The sequence below is a fragment of the Lithobates pipiens genome, unplaced genomic scaffold (assembly GCF_037356315.1).
Source record: "Lithobates pipiens isolate NorthernLeopardFrog02 unplaced genomic scaffold, aLitPip1_a1.2 Scaffold_8, whole genome shotgun sequence".
Taxonomy (NCBI): Eukaryota; Metazoa; Chordata; class Amphibia; order Anura; family Ranidae; genus Lithobates; species Lithobates pipiens.
In genome coordinates, this window is record NW_027507903.1 from 480125545 (window position 1) to 480144052 (window position 18508).

The following is an 18508-nucleotide window of genomic DNA, read 5'->3' on the forward strand; positions in this document are numbered from 1 at the left end:
ATATATATATTCAAATTTTTTTTTTTTGCAAAAAAAAAAAAAAAAACTCAGAAGCGATTAACTACCACCAAAAGAAAGCTCTATTTGTGTGAAGAAAATTATAAAAATTTGTTTGGGTACAGTGTAGCATGACTGCGCAATTGTCATTCAACGTGAGACAGCACTGAAAGATGAAAAATGGCCTGGGCAGGAAGGGGGTGCAAGTGCCCTGTGGGAAAGTGGTTAAACCAGGTGCCGGTACTTTTGGCAGTTTGGGCAGGGGCCAAGTCCTGCTGGAAAATGAAATCAGCATCTCCATAAAGCTGGTCAGCAGAAGGAAGCATGAAGTGCTCCAGAATCTCCTGGTAAGAGGCTGCGCTGACTTTGGACTTGATAAAACACAGTGGACCAATACTAGCAGATGACATGGCTTCCCAAATCATCACTGACTGTGGAAACTTCACACTGGACCTCGTGCAACTTGGATTCTGTGCCTTTCCACTCCTTCTCCAGACTCTGGGACATTGATTTCCAAATGAAATGAAAAATTTACTTTCATCTGAAAAGAGGAATTTGGACCACTAAACAACAGACACGTCTCCTTAGCCTGATTAAGATGCTTATAACATTTTCTCTGGTTTAGGAGTGGCTTGACACAAGGAATGTGACAGTTGTAGCCCATGTCCTGGATATGTCTGTGTGGTGGCTCTTGAAGCACTGAAATCAGCCATAGTGCACTCCTTATGAATCTCCCCAAATTCTTGAATGGGCTTTGCTTCACAATCCTCCTATGGCTGCGGTTATCCCTGTTGCTTGTGCACCTTTTTCTACCACACGTCAATGATCGTCTTCTGGACAACTGTCAAGTTTTCCCCATGATTGTGTAGCCTACTGAACCAGGACTGAGACCATTTAAAAGCACAGGAAACCTTTTAAAGGTGTTTTGAGTTAACTAGCTTACTAGATTGTGACACCATGAGGTCACAATATTCAACTTTTTTTTTTTTTACAAAATTCGAACTTTCTGGATACACTGAATTTGGGGTTTTCACTAGCTGTAAGCCATAACCATTAAAACAAAGAAATGCTTGAAATATATATCACTGTGGGTAATGAATGTAAATGATAAAGGATAAAGGATTTTCACTTTTTGAATGGAATTAAATTACTGAAATAAATTAACTTTTTGATAACGTTCACATTTTTTGAGATGCACCTGTAAATTTTATAATATAATATTATATATATACACACATACACACATTTATATTATATACACATCTCTAAATAAAATTACCTGCCACAGATGTGGTGTATAGTGATATAAAAACTTTTTGCAATTCCTAACACAAACTACCAATTTGCTTTATGGTTACCTAACATAACGGAGTGGCAAAACATGCAGTTTTTGCCCCACCTGCATTGACATCACTGCACTGCTGTTACTCACCTTGGGCTCTCCATTTCTCACAGATCAGCCAACTTCCTCCACACCCCCCACCCTCCAAACATTAACTTACAGAGTCTTTCAAATCGCATCCCAATTTTAAACTTGCAGCTGATGTGTGGGGTTCCGAAATAAAGTGAAATTTCAGGTAATTATGCTGGGTGAACTGAGCTTTGCGGGAATACCTAAATGAACCGGTCAGTTTTATATTTTTGTCTAGATCACTTACAGCAGCCCAGTTCATCAGAGCTGTCACTACAGTCTCGCTTGTGGTCGCACCGCCGATGTTTGCTGATGCACTGTCCACTGCCGCAGTGAAACTGGTCTGGTGTGCAGATTTCTGAGAAGATATGAATGGGCAATTTTCAATTATACACATATATATTACGATTAAGATTTTGCAAAATGAGCAGTGTGGCCTAGCAACAGGAAAATGAATAGAAAGGGATGCATCACTAGAGAGATTACCAGCAGAAGCCACAGAGTCTTGATTTCCCTCTATAGATTATTAATCATCAATACATACAAATCTATCACTAGAGGGATCTCTCCAGCAGGAAGAACAATACTGATTCCCATATAGGCCTTTGTAAGACCTCAGGGGAATTCAGAATGGCTCCAACACCATTTTTCTGGCAGTATTCCCCTTAACCAACTGCACCTAATTGATTTGTGCCAGTGTTGGTAACAATAGCGGCATGTGCAGCAAATTCAGTTAGTTCTTACTACTGCCCCTTTAGGAATCTATTGCTAGGGCAGGCAGCGATAAAGTCTTAAAGAATTACCACCAGTTCTCGGTTTAGGGAATGTACGGCAATTAAGACCTACTATGAATTGGCATGCAAAGTGGACCATGCCTGTCCTGGGAAGCTGTCATGTATGTGACAGCTTCCCACACAGCACTTACTCTGCCCTCATTTAGCCATTGGTGGGGAGATTATTTGTCCAAAAGCTAAAACAAATGATAGTACATGGATACAGGTAATTATCCATATTTAGGAAATGACTTGTCTCTGGGTGGGTGGGACTGATGGGAGAACTGAACAGACAGTGCATAGCAGTGGGCAAATCTGAAAGCTGCAATTGAACTGAATAGCAGCTATGGATATACCCACTGACTGTGTTGTCATTCAAAAGTGCAACAGACCTGATCTCAGTTCCCAATCAGGCTTCGCCCACTCTGTTAAGAGATTCAATAACAGGCAAAAACAAAGCTAAAAGAAGAAAAATAAAAACCTTTTTGGTAGTAGACAGCTATATAGAAATACATTTCTATACCAATTTGGTTGGAGAGCTTTAGGATTCCTTTATCACTAAAGCCTTATGGTTATACATTCTCATTGGGTCCAAAGCCCTACTCTAGTCGTGGTTTCCATACAATGCACTGATGGCCAAAAAGCTTAAAGGGCTGTATGCAGTTTAAAAGAAATGGCTCTATTATATTAGGCTACATTTGCACCATATACTGATGGTTGTGGATGTGCATTGTGCTAGTTAAAGTGGTTGTAAACCCTTACAAACCACTTTGACCTACAGGTAAGCCTAGATTAAGGCTTACCTGTAGGTCCAAGAAATATCTCCCAAACCTACAGTGGTGTGAAAAAGTGTTTGCCCCCTTCCTCATTTCCTGTTCCTTTGCATGTTTGTCACACTTAAGTGTTTCGGAACATCAAACCAATTTAAACAATAGTCAAGGACAACACAAGTAAACACAAAATGCAATTTGTAAATGAAGGTGTTTATTATTAAAGGTGAAAAAAAATCCAAACCATCATGGCCCTGTGTGAAAAAGTGATTGCCCCCTAAACCTAATAACTGGTTGGGCCACCCTTAGCAGCAACAACTGCAACCAAGCGTTTGTGATAACGTGCAATGAGGCTTTTACAGCGTCCTGGAGGAATTTTGGCCCACTCATCTTTGCAGAATTGTCCTAATTCAGTTACATTAGAGGGTTTTCGAGCATGAACGGCCTTTTTAAGGTCATACCACAACATCTCAATAGGATTCAGGTCAGGACTTTGGCTAGGTCACTCCAAAGTCTTCATTTTGTTTTTCTTCAGCCATTCGGTGGTGGACTTGCTGGTGTGTTTAGGATCATTGTCCTGCTGCAGAACCCAAGTTCGTTTCAGCTTGAGTACACGAACAGATGGTCGGACATTCTCCTTCAGGATCTCTTGGTAGACAGCAGAATTCATAGTTCCTTTTATCACGGCAAGTCTTCCAGGTCCTGAAGCAGCAAAACAGCCCCAGACCATCACACTACCACCACCATATTTTACTGTTGGTATAATGTTCTTTTTATGAAATGCAGTGTTCCTTCTACGCCAGATATATTTGGACACACACCTTCCAAAGAGTTCCACTTTTGTCTCATCGGTCCACAGAATGTTGTCCCAAAAGTCTTGGGGATCATCAAGATGTGTTGTGGAGAAATTGAGACGAGCTTTGATGTTCTTTTTGCTCAGCAGTGGTTTTCTCCTTGGAACTCTGCCATGCAGGCCATTTTTGCCCAGTCGTTTCCTGATGTTGGAGGCATGAACGCTGACCTTAACTGAGGCAAGTGAGGCCTGCAGTTCCTTGGACGTTGTTGTGGGGTCTTTTGTGACCTCTTGGATGAGTCGTCGCTGCGCTCTTGGGGTAATTTTGGGCGGCCGGCCACTCCTGGGAAGGTTCACCACTGTTCCATGTCTTCGCCATTTGTGGATAATGGCTCTCACTGTGGTTTGCTGGATTCCCAAAGCTTTGGAAATGGCTTTATAACCCTTTCCAGACTGATAGATCTCAATTACTTTCTTTCTCAATTGTTCCTGAATTTCTTTGGGTCTCGGCATGATGTGTAGCTTTTAAGGATCTTCTGGTGGACCTTACTGTGTCAAGCAGCTCCTATTTAAGTGATGCCTTGATTGTGAACAGGTGTGGCAATAATCAGGCCTGGGTGTGGCTAGAGAAATTGAACTCAGGTGTGGACAACCACAGTTATAGTATGTTTTAACAAGGGGGCAATCACTTTTTCACACAGGGTCATGATGGTTTGGATTTTTTTTCACCTTTAATAATAAACACCTTCATTTACAAATTGCATTTTGTGTTTACTTGTGTTGTCCTTGACTATTGTTTAAATTGGTTTGATGTTCCGAAACACTTAAGTGTGACAAACATGCAAAGGAACAGGAAATGAGGAAGGGGGCAAACACTTTTTCACACCACTGTATACGTTTAGGAGATATTTGCCCGAAGACGGGCACAGCTATCTACAGCGCAGGCGCACTGAGCGGGGCATCGTCAATGACGGCAATGCCGCGAGTCTCGGCTCCCGTGCGCATGCGCGGGAGTGACGTCATCGCTGCTCCGGCGAATCACAGCGCCGGAGCAGCAAGACCCACGGAGACCCACCAAGAAGATGGACGCTCAGAACTACAGGGGACAGCGGTGACTTCGCTGGCTCCTGTGTCAGGTAAGTGACACATAATGGACTACTATGCGATGCATAGTAGTCCATTATGCTTTGCCTTTACAGGGAATGAAAGAGGAAGTAAACTCATCAGGGTTTACTTCCTCTTTAATGGGTATAAAGGGATTTGCATGGTTTCACACACAGTCCTCAATTTTTAAATATGATTATTCAGGATTTATACAGCGCCAGCAATTTACACAGCCCTTTACAATATAAAAGGAGACAATACAGTTACAATACAATAAAATACAAGAGGATTAAGAGGGCAGTGCTCAGAAGAGCTTACAATCTAATAGGTGTCAGAACGAGACATATGAATACCTTCTATTCCAAAAAGGCTTTAATGTGCTATGCACCAATCTGTTGGGAGGGCTTTTTGAATCCTTTAACCCTTTTTTACCATAACCTTTATGGTTAAATTATCAAAGCTGGACGAACCTCAGAAGTCAGGGTGCCACCATTATATTTTTTGGATATTTATTTTGCAGCTTTCTTTGTATGCCAGGAGTAGGACATGGGATATGCCTCTTTTAGGGCTAGTTTACACTTGCTTCAAAACAAGGCTTTGGACCGGATTTGTTAAAGTTCCCTGAATGCCAGTCAGAGCTCCTGTCACTAAATAAAATGGTTAGTTTACAGTCCTGTTTACACCTTGCGTTTGCTTTGGCTTCACTTCAAAAATTATACCACATGTCGCTTGAGTGGTGCTTCAAAACTTTTTCAAAGCCTCCTTAGAACTTTATGACAAAGCTCGCTTGAAGCACCTGCGGCTTTTGGAGAGGCATTTATTCAGCTTTAGCCTCACTTTGGAGAAATTGCAGGTATGATATACGTACACACAGGGCATCTGTCATGCTTCAAAAGAGCATCACTGAAGCTTCAAAAACAGATAAAAAAAGCATGTTGAAGAAGTAGGCACTTTAAATGTGTGTTAACACCAAAGCAGGTGTAAATTAGCCCTAAAAAGAAAAAACAAAATAAAAAACAAACACCTTCTACAGCCGTAGCCAAAAGTTTTGAGAATGACTCAAATATTAATTTTCACAAAGTCTGCTGCCTCAGTTTTTAAGATGGCAATTTGAATATACTCCAGAATGTTATTAGGGGCTCATTTACACTTGCTTCGGCTTCAACACACATTAAAGCTCCTACTGCTTTAACAAGCTTTTGTGGTGCTTCAATGAGGCTTCAGCGGTGCTTCAATGAGGCTTCAGCGGTGCTTCAATGAGGCCTTGTTGAAGCTTGGCAGATGCCTGTGTGTGTTGAATTGATATCTCACACCTACAATTTCTCCAAAACAAAGCTAAGGCTGAATTAAAGCCTCTCCAAAGCCGCAGGTGCTTCAAGCAAGCGTGGTCATAGAGCATAAACTTAATGTCATAGTCAATAAAAGCCTTTGACACTTATGGAATGTTTGTAATTATACTTCAGTATACCATTAGTAACATCTGACAGAAAAGATCTAAAAAACACTGAGGCAGCAGACTGAAAATATTTGTGTCACCCGCAAAACCTTTAGAGCTGTAGATCTGAATGGCTCTCCATCTGTATGCGCTAATCATACAGCATTAATGACTAAAAAGACCATTCTGGGCTTGTGTTTTATGGTCTGTATTATTGGCACATACCATCGCAGTTCTTCTCATCAGATTTGTCCTGGCAGTTTGCATCGCCATTACATCTTCGTGAGGAATCTATACACTGCCCGCTGGCACAGTGGAACTGAGTATCAGAACACATAGGACAGTTTTGTTCGTCGCTGTGATCCACGCATTCTGTGAAACCGTCACAACGCCATTCAGCAGGGATACAGTCTACCTCCCCCGTGTAGCAGGTGAACTGCTGAGGGGAACAGGTTGGGGGTTCTGAAAGAGAAAACACAAAATATTAAAACCAAGACTCTTAACCTGCAACTGTCAAATGTGACATGTGAAGATGCCAATTAACACGGCACGATTACTGCTGCCAAATCATCACCTTAGCACAACCTCTCAACCAGGGTTATTAAAGATGTTGCAAGGTATTGCTTGAACAATTAGCAATTTCTGCTTCTCAAATAGGTAACCACTAACTTCAATGATCTTTTAAAGTGGAACTTTACCCATAGCAACTTATTAAAAATAATGCTCTTCACAAGGAACATACATTCTACAAGAATTATGCTACCAAAATTAGTATGTGACCAGATCGGGACTATTTTAGTATCCCTCGATTTTGATATTAATGTATGCCTTTAAAATTCTTTGCCTTAACAATGTAAAAACATATACTAAAAATTGCATTACTCTCTTTTATAAAACTAATAAAAACTATTGAAACAAAATTTAGTGTGCACTGTAAATTGCCTCCAGCATTGCCCAAGTTTCTACTTGCTTGAGGCTGTCATTCTGCTGAAGACCAGAGTTGACTGAACAGCAGTAAATCTTTAGGCAGTCAGCAGATTGGCCTCTACAAATTTGTCACACTGCCTAAAAATGAAGAGCAACTGAGCATTAGCAGGGTGAGACAGTGTATTACTGGATTTTAAACAGTATAGGCATTTATTTTTAATGTTTTACATAGCTATACCTGCAAAAGGGGTCAGCATGAAGCAAACTATCAGAACTTCATTTTGTGACTAAAGTTCAACTTTAACAGCTTGCCGACCAGTTATAATCGCTGATCACCACCATTATTAGTTTAAAATAATTAAAGAAAAGGACATATATCTATCCCCTATTTTGTAGATGCTATAACATTTGCGCAAACCAAATGCTTTTCGGGATTTTTTTTTAACCAAAAATATGTAGTAGAATACAAATTGACCTAAATTGTTGATGAAATTAGACTTAATTATTTTTTTTATTAGGTGTGAAAATATATTTTTTTTCAAATACATTTGAATAGCGCAAAAAAAAAAAAAAAAAAAAAAAAAACATTAGGTGATCAAATACTACCAAAAGAAAGCTCTATTTGTGGGGAAAGGAGGACAATTTTATTTGGGTACAGCATCGCAGGACAATGCAATTGTCAGCTAAAGTAACGCAGTGCCGCATCTCAAAAAATGGCCTGGTCATTAAAGGGAGCAAATCCTTCCGGGGCTGAAGTGGTTAAGCTAAAGGGAATTCCTCTCCTTGAGCACTAGTGTGAAATGGTCCTTCTCCCAATGACCACCAAAATAAGGAGCACTTCTTCACTGACTACTGATGAAAAGGGGTACTTCACTGGCCACCAATGTGAGGGAACACCGCAAAATTCACTTGCAGTATTTTTGACTATTTTTGTAATCAATATGTAGCTCACAATTTCATTATTACTGGAAATATTTTATTAGCAAGGGTTTCTTAAGAATGCAAAGTAACTTTAAGGGTTCCTATTTGATAAGATGGTTGAGAAAGGCTGTGTTAGACAGGACACTTTTTTTTGTGGCAGGATTCTCAATTCTAGTGTTACATCTATTTATGTACATTATCATTACATCTGTTAGCGCCCTTTGCAACTTGCAAAGCTAATTCTCACACTATACAATATAAGCACCTTCCACTAACCTTTTTAAAGATATATATTTTTCATACAGCAATCCAACCATTAAGAAAAAATACGTTTATGAAGAAATCAACAGCCATAAAATATAAAGTGAGACATTCACAGTGTAGTGAAATCAAAGTAAGAATTTTCAGCATAGGAGAGGCGCCTGCACAACTGTGAAAGACTAAAAGGGAAGGCTGGAGTTCAGCTTTAAGCATGCATAAACCCCTGGGTAAATGTCTTTATGATCAAGCAGCGAGCACAATCCAAATTGCAGCTGTGCTACATATTCCATTATACACAATAAACCTAATTCTTACAGAACAGCATATATCCCCATGATGGGAAGCAGTTTCCTACCTCCACAGGACAGCTCATCCTGGAGAAGCACCAGGTGCATGGGGCAAGAGCAGCGAGTTGTTCCATCTCCCTTTACAATACAAATGTGGGAGCAGCCACCATTATCCTGAGAGCATGGATGCTCCTCTGTAAAACAGAAGAAAATACATTAAAACAAACCCTGCATTAGGTTAGGTTTGCAAAGCGCAACTCCTGCTAAAATTGTATTTGGGATACAGTGTGCAACAGGTTTTTATTGCAGTCTGTGTCCCTCTCTAGGGAAATTCACAGGATATGAAGGAAAATCTCTCCAAACTACAAGACATGTTTTTAAGGGTTTTTTTTTTTTTGTTTTTTTTTTTACGTTTTGGCTAGTGGAGAGGGATTAGAACCCCTGTCCAACTTTTATTGCCATCTGTGCCCCTGTTATGGAGATTTACCCTCTATTTGTCCTGTTTACTGTGATCATCGAAAGTAAAAAAAAATAAAAATCCAGAATTTTGGGACTAGAGGGGGAACCTTCCAATGGGGATTTTAGTTCTGGTGACACACCGACTCCTTCACTTAAGAGGATTTCCTCTCACTTTCTGTTTTGGATATAGGACTGTAAGTAAAAAGGAAATCTCTCCAATTGGACACAATGGTAAAAACAAAAATTGACAGGGGTTATAACCCTCCCCTATTCTAGCCAAAATGGGGGGGAAAAAACAAAAAACAAAAAAAAACATTAACATCTACTTTAATTGAATTAGGAAGGATTAGATATTCTGACAATTTTCTTCTCTGTGCATTTTGGTCCTGGTGATACTAGAACCCTCAATTTCTTGTGTAAGCATCACAGGTAAAGAAGTGAGGGGAAAACCTCCGTAACAGGGTCACAGAGAGCCAACTAAGCCTGGACAATGTTTATTGTTCTCTACTCAATATTTAATAACGGCAAATTTGTCTGGAGTTGGGTTTTACAGGTGTACAAGTAATTCTGTATAGTTAAATCATGTATTAATGATATCCCAAGACTCAAATGTCTTCCGCCTCCAACCACCAGCAATACCGGCTTGCTGCTGGTGTGTAGGGGATAACATCTTGGCTGACCCTCTGCTAAACCTACAGGAAATATTTTATACCCAGTGCTTAGGTGTGACAAAACTAATGACACTATTCAATATAAAATGAATTCCCCCTTGCAGAGCTGTAGTGGGCCATGGCAGAGTATAATGCTGGATTCACACCTATGTATTTTTAGTTCTTTTTGCAAATTTGCACTACAGTCCATTTAACATGGTTTCCTATGGAACATGTTCTGTAGTGCAAATCTGCAAAATGCACTAAAAATGCATAGGTGTGAATCCAGCCGCAAGCACAGATACTATGTGGACACTCACTGTACTCCTGCATGCTGAGCTCAGTTACTGCGTGAATGTCAGTCAGGAACTGAATACGGGCCTGGATTTTGGTGCGCCCTTCACGTCCTGTTTTTTCAATGCGCTCAATCATCTGCTGCTGTCTGTCGATCCAATAAAGGTGATTGCCAAAGACAGTGAGTCCTACCGGCTGCAGCACATTGGAGTCCTCAAGAACAACACGGTTTCCCCCTGAAGGCAAGTGGTAAATATGATTATAACAAACTGGTAAGCAAAATCCATTTACATACGTTAGCTAGGTCATAAAACATCACTTCTGCTTTAAAACCGAGGGGGAGGGGTGGGAAATATTTTTGCAAGCAATCAAAGACAGCAGGACAAAGGGGAGGTTAGTCTGTGTACTGTACTCCAAGAAAATGGATTTCATGCACAAGGCTATCATGATTTATTAATCGTACAATACAGGACACAGTCTCATTTAAAACTTGACCCTAGAACATTCCCAAGCAAAATAACCGTTAGGTGGGCAACAAAGCCAGCATCAGCATGTCCAAGCAAGCGAATCAGATTCCCAACTCAGGGAGTGCATTACAGCACCGTCTAGCATCAGCTGGTTTGGTGTCTTTTCTTATCAAAGACTGGGACATTAATGTGAACCGTGATTTGTTGAGGCAAGAAATAGATACACCACAATCACTTTCCAAATTGTTTGGTAGACCCCCCACTGCGCAAAATCTCCAGATAGGTGTATACAATTTGTCTGGTCTTAGGCCTTATACAGCACATTGTGCACAAGTGTGTGAATCAGAAAAAACCTGCTGGTTTCTTAATTTTGGGAAGGCATCCCTATACTGGATACATTAGGCCCAGAAAGCGGTGAACACTCAAGCTTGAAGCATCATTGCACAAATGTCCACTAAAACAATATTGGTTGCACTCAGTCTGGGAGAGATTGGGACGACCGATCGTCCTCTGGATTCTAAATCCTCCTCTTCATCAGGAAGCAATGATGCCACAATCAGGTCTGCCACAGAGGCTGTAAATTACTTTCTAGTTAAAAAGGAGAAATGGGGAGTACACAAGGAAATAAGGGGAGACTGAAGCGTGAAAATTAAGTCAAAAGGACCCAGGTGCAGATTTTTGAGGGGTAACCTGTACAACCAACCTCATGGTCCTGTGCAGTGTGTGCTGGCCAGCCCCTGCATCTGAAGTTTGCTATGAAGGTGAGGGGATACCCTGTGGGGTACTCATAACCTTAGTCAGTGCAATAACTTGCCGTCGAGCAGAAGAGGGGCAGCTGTTTTGTCCCATAATTGAGGCTGCTGAATAACCCAATGAAGGCCGATGTGGTGACCCGAGCCACAAACCGGATCAAAGTAGCAGCAGGAGCTTTGGTGTACCTGGTGTTCCTGTTTTCAGTGATGCAGCATGCTCAATGGTGTCTGAAGCCAGAGGGAGGGGCTATGCACACAGAATGAACCAGTGTGCTCAAATGAGTCACGGGACATGTGGCATAATCATCCAGATATATGAAAAGTGGAGCATGCTATAGTCACAATGTATAGTCACAAGTTGTCGCAAGCTAGGCCATAGTGTTGTAAAATATGTAAAGTATCATGACACAATGCTAACATGCTTAAGGCCAAAGGTTCTCTCACTGCCAACTCTATCCTGGGGACTAGGTGTGAGGGAAGGGGACCAGTGGAAGACACAGCAGGGAACCGGCACCTTAACAGGGGTTAGACAACCAGCTGGAATTCCCCACCTTACAAGGATATGCCCTCATCCACCAAGAGGGTCTTCAGGCATTGGAACTAATGGGAATCAAACTGCTACTGCCCTGGACCTGTACAGGACTCTGCAGCTAACTGCACAGAAAGATACTGTTGTACTGAGGGTAAACAGCACATGCAGTCTGGGGTGGAGAGACAACATTACAGGCTGGCCCTGCGTTATCAAATTAAGTCTTCAATCTTCCAGTAATGTCAGAAATACAAATCAGCAACCTGCTCTTGCTAGAGGTTGTCCATCAGCTAAGTACACTGGTAAAAAAAAAAAAGGAGATTGCTGGGAGGGGTTATATGGGATGCCCTAATACATTTGTTTGCTAGTGTCCTCACCTGACTGTGGCAGCACATAACCCTTGGTCAAGATTTAAATAATCCAGTGTCCTCTACTGTACATAATATAAAAAATACAATATGAATTTCTGAAAAAATAAAAAAAACCTCCTTCTGGCTGGGAGTGTGTAAATGATGCCAAGCTGTTTTTACTGGAATTTCTGAAGGGTGAAATTTAGGCAAGCACAGCCAATCTACCCACAGTATTTGATTTACAGATATACAAAATGTTTATTATTTACAATTTTAGTTTAGGTCAGCACATTTCTTACCAGACAGATCGCTACTCTCTATCCGTCTCAAGTCTGAATCAGCCCAGAACAGTTTTCCTAACTTGTTATCTAGTGCCAGGGCGATGGGTTTACTTAGGCCTGTGAAGAAGAGAATTTCTCGTTCTGTCCCATCAAGAGCAGCTCTCTCTATTTTTGCTGAACGCTCCTGTAAATTTGTGAAATACATGTACCTGAAAGGAAAATGGAGCAATAGCAGATCAGTTTGTATGAAAATCTGTGTTTTAAAATTATTAGTGAGATTAGAGTACACTCCAGGAAAAATTCTAAATTAACCTGCGTACTGGCAATTTTAATTTTAACCTCCCTGGCATTATGATTATGTCGGCTTTTAGGTACTGAAAGCAGTACAATTATTTTGTATGGAAATTTGGCGTTTTATATTGTAGGCCTGCAATTCTTAGGAATAACTCACTTAAATTTGTCCAAACCAGAGTCTAGTAGACATCCCAAGTATGATAAAGTTTGAAAAACAAAATCTTAAATTAAAATATAATAAACTATAAATAATTATACCAAATAATAATATAAATTATTCAATAATGTAATCAAATCAAAAAACACTGAAATTTGCTCAGTTGCAGAATTGTCACTGTCATTACTTTTCAGTATTTGATGACGGATCTCCCCACAAATCACTATATCAATTCTGCAAGTGATTATAATTTATTATCGCTGTTTTCTAGCTGGTCTAAAACCACTTTTGATGTAAAGGGACGGTTTTGATTGCTATGGACAATCTCCAGTTTCCAGGCAGAAAGAACAGTTTTTATAATATAAAACTGCATGTAGGACACTGGAGAAACCACTAGGGACAAAAAGGGATGTGAAATAATTACCTACAGTAATGTAATCTGTAAGATTACATTATACTGTATGTAATGTGTGTGTTTTACTTTTTGAATTTGGCGCCGTTCTGTCCCCGTGCGTCACAACGCTCCCAGGGAACGGAGCTCGGCTCCGTGATAGATCGAGCGGAGGACGAGACGCTCACACTGCGGGGAGACATTGCTGGATCCAGGGGATAAGGTAAGCATACTCTTCCTGGATTCAGCGATGCGATCCCGAGTGCGGCTTGGGGTTACTGCTAATGGAACTGAATTTTCACCCCGAGCCAGACTCGGGAATACCGCCAGGGGGGGGGGGTTAAAGCGTAACCCCAGAATCCCACTTTCCTCATCTACTAGTGTTCTGTCCACGCAGAAATCGATCTCATAACTATTTACTAGCTGCAGAAAAGAAACCTCTAATATATTTGTACAGTGAAACCTTGGATTACGAGCATAATCCAGAGGTGTGTGTGTGTGTGGGGGTGGGGTGCCGGAGACACTCAAATACTTGTAGGATGCAAATCAGAAACACTGAATGACTCGAGTGTCAACAGCCCCCTTGCAAACCGCAGTGGCTTGAATCCTGCTTGTTTTGTGAGACAACACTCGTAAGGAAGGATTAAAAAAAATAAAAATAAATAGCTTGTATTGCCAAATGCTTATTAAACGCGTTACTCGCAATCCGAGGTTCCACTGTACCTGGAATGTCAGAAAGCCACCAATAATGCAACTATGATGCCTAGAAGAGTGTTTGGGCAGCAGTCTTGTGTCAATTTTGATCTTCGCCGCGAATATTTGCCATGATTCTTAAATACTGAAAGCGTAGCCTCAGGTGGAAATCACGGGTGGCAATTTAAAGTGATATTAAATTCAGAAATTAAAAAAATTTAAAAAGAACAAACATGCCATACTTACCTGCTCTGTGCAGTGGATTTGCACAGAGCATCCCTGAGCCTCCTCCTCTTTGTTACCCTGCCTTGAAAAAGTATTTATACCCCTGGAAATTTTCCACATTTTGTCATGTTACAACCAAATTAAACGTATTTTACTGGGATTTTATGTGACAGACCAACACAAAGTGGAAGGAAAATGATAAACGGTTTTACAATTTTTTTACAAATAAAATGTGAAAAAAGTGTGACGTGCATTTGTATTCAGCCCCCTTTACTCCGATACCCTTAACATCTAGTGGGACCAATTGCCTTCAGAAGTCACCTAATTAGTAAATAGAATCCACCTGTGAGTAATTTAATCTCAGTATAAATACAACTGTTCCGTGAAGCCCTCAGGTTTGTTAGAGAACCCTAGCATTTGGCCGATGGGACTTAACAGAGGAAAAGCAGGACCCACAGGGGAGACAAGTAAAAAATGTTTCCTTACAGCAACCTACCCATTTGACAAAAAAAAAAAAAAAAAGGGGGGGGGAAATTGGGCAAAGAGGGGGCGACAGCGGGGACTTTTTATATGAAACAAGACACTTGGGGTCAATTAAAATCAATCCATAGGTAAGAGTTGTTAGGACCATCGTTTGTCCCCTCTCTTTGCTTTTCTAATCAATTACCATTGATTATTAATATATTATTTATCACAGGTACCTCCGATGTTTAGATGAAACAATCCACGGAGCGCGTCAAGATTTATATTATTGGATGCTATGCCCCAGTAACCATGATTCTACTATGGGTTTGATCTATTTAAATCATTAATTTTATTGGTTATTAGTGTATACACACTTTGTGATGTATTATTGGTTCATTACTCATGTGTAATAATGCTACTGTACTATGAATTTTATTGTGTTATGTCACTATCATTTTAATTCTGTCTATTACATATTGACTTATCTACGGTACTACCTCCCTCTGTGTTGCCAATAAATTAATATTTTCATTTTATTGATTGATTTAATTGACCCCAAGTGTCTTGTTTCATATAAAGTCCCGCTGTCGCCCTCTTTGCCCCTTTTTTTTGTCAAATTATCGGGGATGGAGACCTGTATACCGGATGGTCACGGCTATATATAGTCCCACCTGTATGTATTTCTTAGAAATTTATTAGGGATGGAAACACACTTGTCTATTCTGTTTACCTTGGTTTACCCCTTGGTTATCTGTGGGCATGATATCCAGTTTAGCCAGCATAGGTACATGCTTTATTGGTCGTAATCCTGTATTTATGAGGTCACCTATCCTTTCCATGTGAGGGGGGTTATCCCATCTACTTCCAGGCTGTGATCACTGTATCTTAACCCTGAAAATGGGCTTCAATATGAATACCAGTCACTTATACAGGACAAGTACACATCAAGTGAAAAGGGGAACCTCTAACCTGCATAGTTTTTCCAGATCTGTGACTTGCAGCCACTGGATAAGAAAGTCAGCAAGGGAACTAACATTTTCTCCTTTGGTGATTTTTATTAAAGCGGAGATCCGCTTGCTTGAACCCAAAATCCCCCCCCCCCCCGGGGGAGCACTGCTATACCAGCACCGCTTTGCGGGCGGATTTAACCCCTTTTCGGCCGCTAGCGGGGGTAAAACCGCCCCACCAGCGGGCGATTAGAACCGCTAGAACGTCCGTAAAGCAACTCTAAAAATAGCACCACTTTACCAGACGCCCGGGGCGGCTCGGTGTGAAAGGGGTCTTAAAGTCAGAAGCTACAGTAATTGTAGCTATGACTTAATTTTTTTTCTGGAGGAGCCTGGAACTCCACTTTGAAAATCTTTAAAGGATACAGAATGTAAACTCATATTTAAGATCAATATAATCAGTAAATTACAAAACAGGGAACTAACATTTTCAGTGTTAAGATACAGTGATCCCAGCCTGGATATCGTTCTCAGCACAGGTTTCCTTTACAAGAATAATTTGGCCCAACCTGCCTGGAAGCACAGCATTGTCTACTCACCCCCTCTCAGGGTTCACAAGGATGGCCCTGGGTCGGTCCTGGTCACCTTTAAGGACTACTCCCACAGCACGGCCATCCATACGTGTAACATTAATGACATTGGTGGCTTCACAAGTCCAGTAGATAAAGCGGCTGTAGATGTCGATGCTCATATCGTATGGCTGCATGTCCAGGTTCTGGTTAGTGTTCGTGTTGGAGACCACAGTTATATTCTGTACAAGACGGAAAAACAAAAACAAAGTTATCTTAACAGGGGGGATCAATCACAAATAGACATACTAGCAGGAAAGTTGCCAATCAGGTAAAAGAGGGTTTAGACACTAGGACGTCTGAACCCTGATGTATTCATTTCTGCGCATTTAGTAAAAGACTCTTGTAAAACCTGCTACCATGCGTAATCTTATAAGCGCAAAATACCAAAAACTGACAAGTGTGCTTCAGAAAATTTAGGCCAAGCAAGTTTACTGGTTTCCAGCTCCCTCCCGCCCTTTTAGCACTCTCCGCTCCCAAATTATTTTTATCTGTGCCTGACCTGCTGCTATGGGGCTGGAGAAGTGTGGCAGCACTACAGGAGGGAAGCGGTAAGAGGGATAAGCCCCTATTCTGTGGTAGAAATTCAAGACCTGAATGATGTGGCTGTGCAGTTCAAGCCACACTAAATTAAAATCATTAAACCTTCTGAACAGAAGAACCCTGTAATTCTTTGAAGAGGGGCGGAGCCTGACCATGGTTCATGCTAAATTTGGTTTTAAAAAGAAACATTGTGCTCGCTTCAAGTTTTGGATCAAGACAACCTCGTCTATCTGCTGCTGCATCTTCAATGTCCAATCACAGGCTGAGGTGCATCCTTTTACTCACTTTACCACCGTAATCACAGGAACAAAATATCCAATAACAATTTCCTGCTAGGCTATAGACATCTCATCTCACCTGGCTCCCATCTTCAAGGGCACGGCGGATTGTCTGCCGGGAATCGATCCAATACAGGTGCTTCTCCACAGGGTCATAATCAATCGCACGCACATTACGCAAGTTGTGAATTGGAAGAATGATGTCAGGGCTCTGCTGTTCATCAATCACCATGCGGTTGATAGCGTTTTTCTGGCTGAATAGCAGGAATGAGCTAGGCGCTGTAAAAGATAATTAAAGGGTAATTTTATGAGACGCACTGGGGTTTTTAAGGAGTTTGACACATTTCCTGGACAAGGCGCTTACCGCTGCAGGTCTTGTTGTCTGAGTTCAGAGAATAGTGAACAGGACAACCGCAGGTATAGCCACTGACCGGTGTGGCCAGACAGAGGTGAGAGCAGTGACCATTACTGGATGCACATTCATTCCAGCCGGACTGTCTGGAGGAATGAAACACCAAGATGTCCATGACATAGTCCAGGTGGCCTTGGATGATGGTTCGGTTTTGGCCACTAGTTTTATTGGCTCTCTCGATACTACGGCGGCTCCAGTCTGTCCAGTATATAAAGTCTTGGTACTGGGTCAGCCCAAAAGGGTGAGGCAAGTCATCAGCTATCACTTCACGGTCTTGTCCTGTGAAAGGAATGGCAAGCATGATAAATTTCAAGAAACCAGGGAAATGCTTTATGTACTAAAGTGGCTAAAAGTAAACCTACTTTGGGAAATATGGAGGCTGCCAATGTGGACCTCTAGATCTTAACCCCTTAGTGCCGACCGTATGCACATATGCAGCCTCTGTTTTAAGGGGTTATAACAGGATGATGCATGCAGCTGTATGCATCATCCCGGTACAATTTTTTTAGAGCAGGTCGTAGGCTTTTCAGGGATAACCCTCCGATATGGCTGTAAAAATTATAGTAGTCAGAATCACAGTTTTTGGCGATCTAAATACTTTGAAGTGCAAAGGAGGGATTTTGGGTCCGATCCCTCCATAAAAGAGTACCTGTCACCACCTGCTTATTTAGGTTCAAATTATCAGAAAAAGAAGAAAAAAAGTCAAGTATTTAGCATTTTCATCCAGAAAATACTACCAGCTTGTGGAAATTTAGGCACAAAGTCAAATCATTAAACTAATTAAAAATTAAGGACATTTTAAAAGTAATTTTTTTTTATCTGCAGCTTTTGTTAATATAATACTTGATGACCCTGTCATCAAGGTAATTTTTCTGATACTTCCTATTATAGGGTGAAAACATCATGCCTGTCTCCCAACTATCCTTCTGTTACACAGAATTCTGATAGGGAATACAAGTGGCCATTTCAACACACATTATGCAGGTAGTCACCTACTGTCACCATAACAAAAC

General features: G+C 41.0%; 1 protein-coding gene across 1 annotated transcript in view; it reads right to left on the reverse strand.

Moving 5' to 3' along the window:
* Window positions 1–18508, reverse strand: part of LRP6 (LDL receptor related protein 6) — a 146910-nt gene that overhangs the window by 17021 nt on the left and 111381 nt on the right. Inside the window, exons 12-19 of the mRNA XM_077468806.1 lie at window positions 17448–17774; window positions 17163–17362; window positions 16233–16444; window positions 12480–12670; window positions 10109–10318; window positions 8748–8873; window positions 6509–6745; window positions 1656–1766 (exon numbers count right to left, since the gene is read on the reverse strand). Of these exons, the coding sequence (XP_077324932.1) occupies window positions 1656–1766; window positions 6509–6745; window positions 8748–8873; window positions 10109–10318; window positions 12480–12670; window positions 16233–16444; window positions 17163–17362; window positions 17448–17774 (1614 nt within the window). The remainder of the gene's footprint in view (window positions 1–1655; window positions 1767–6508; window positions 6746–8747; window positions 8874–10108; window positions 10319–12479; window positions 12671–16232; window positions 16445–17162; window positions 17363–17447; window positions 17775–18508) is intronic.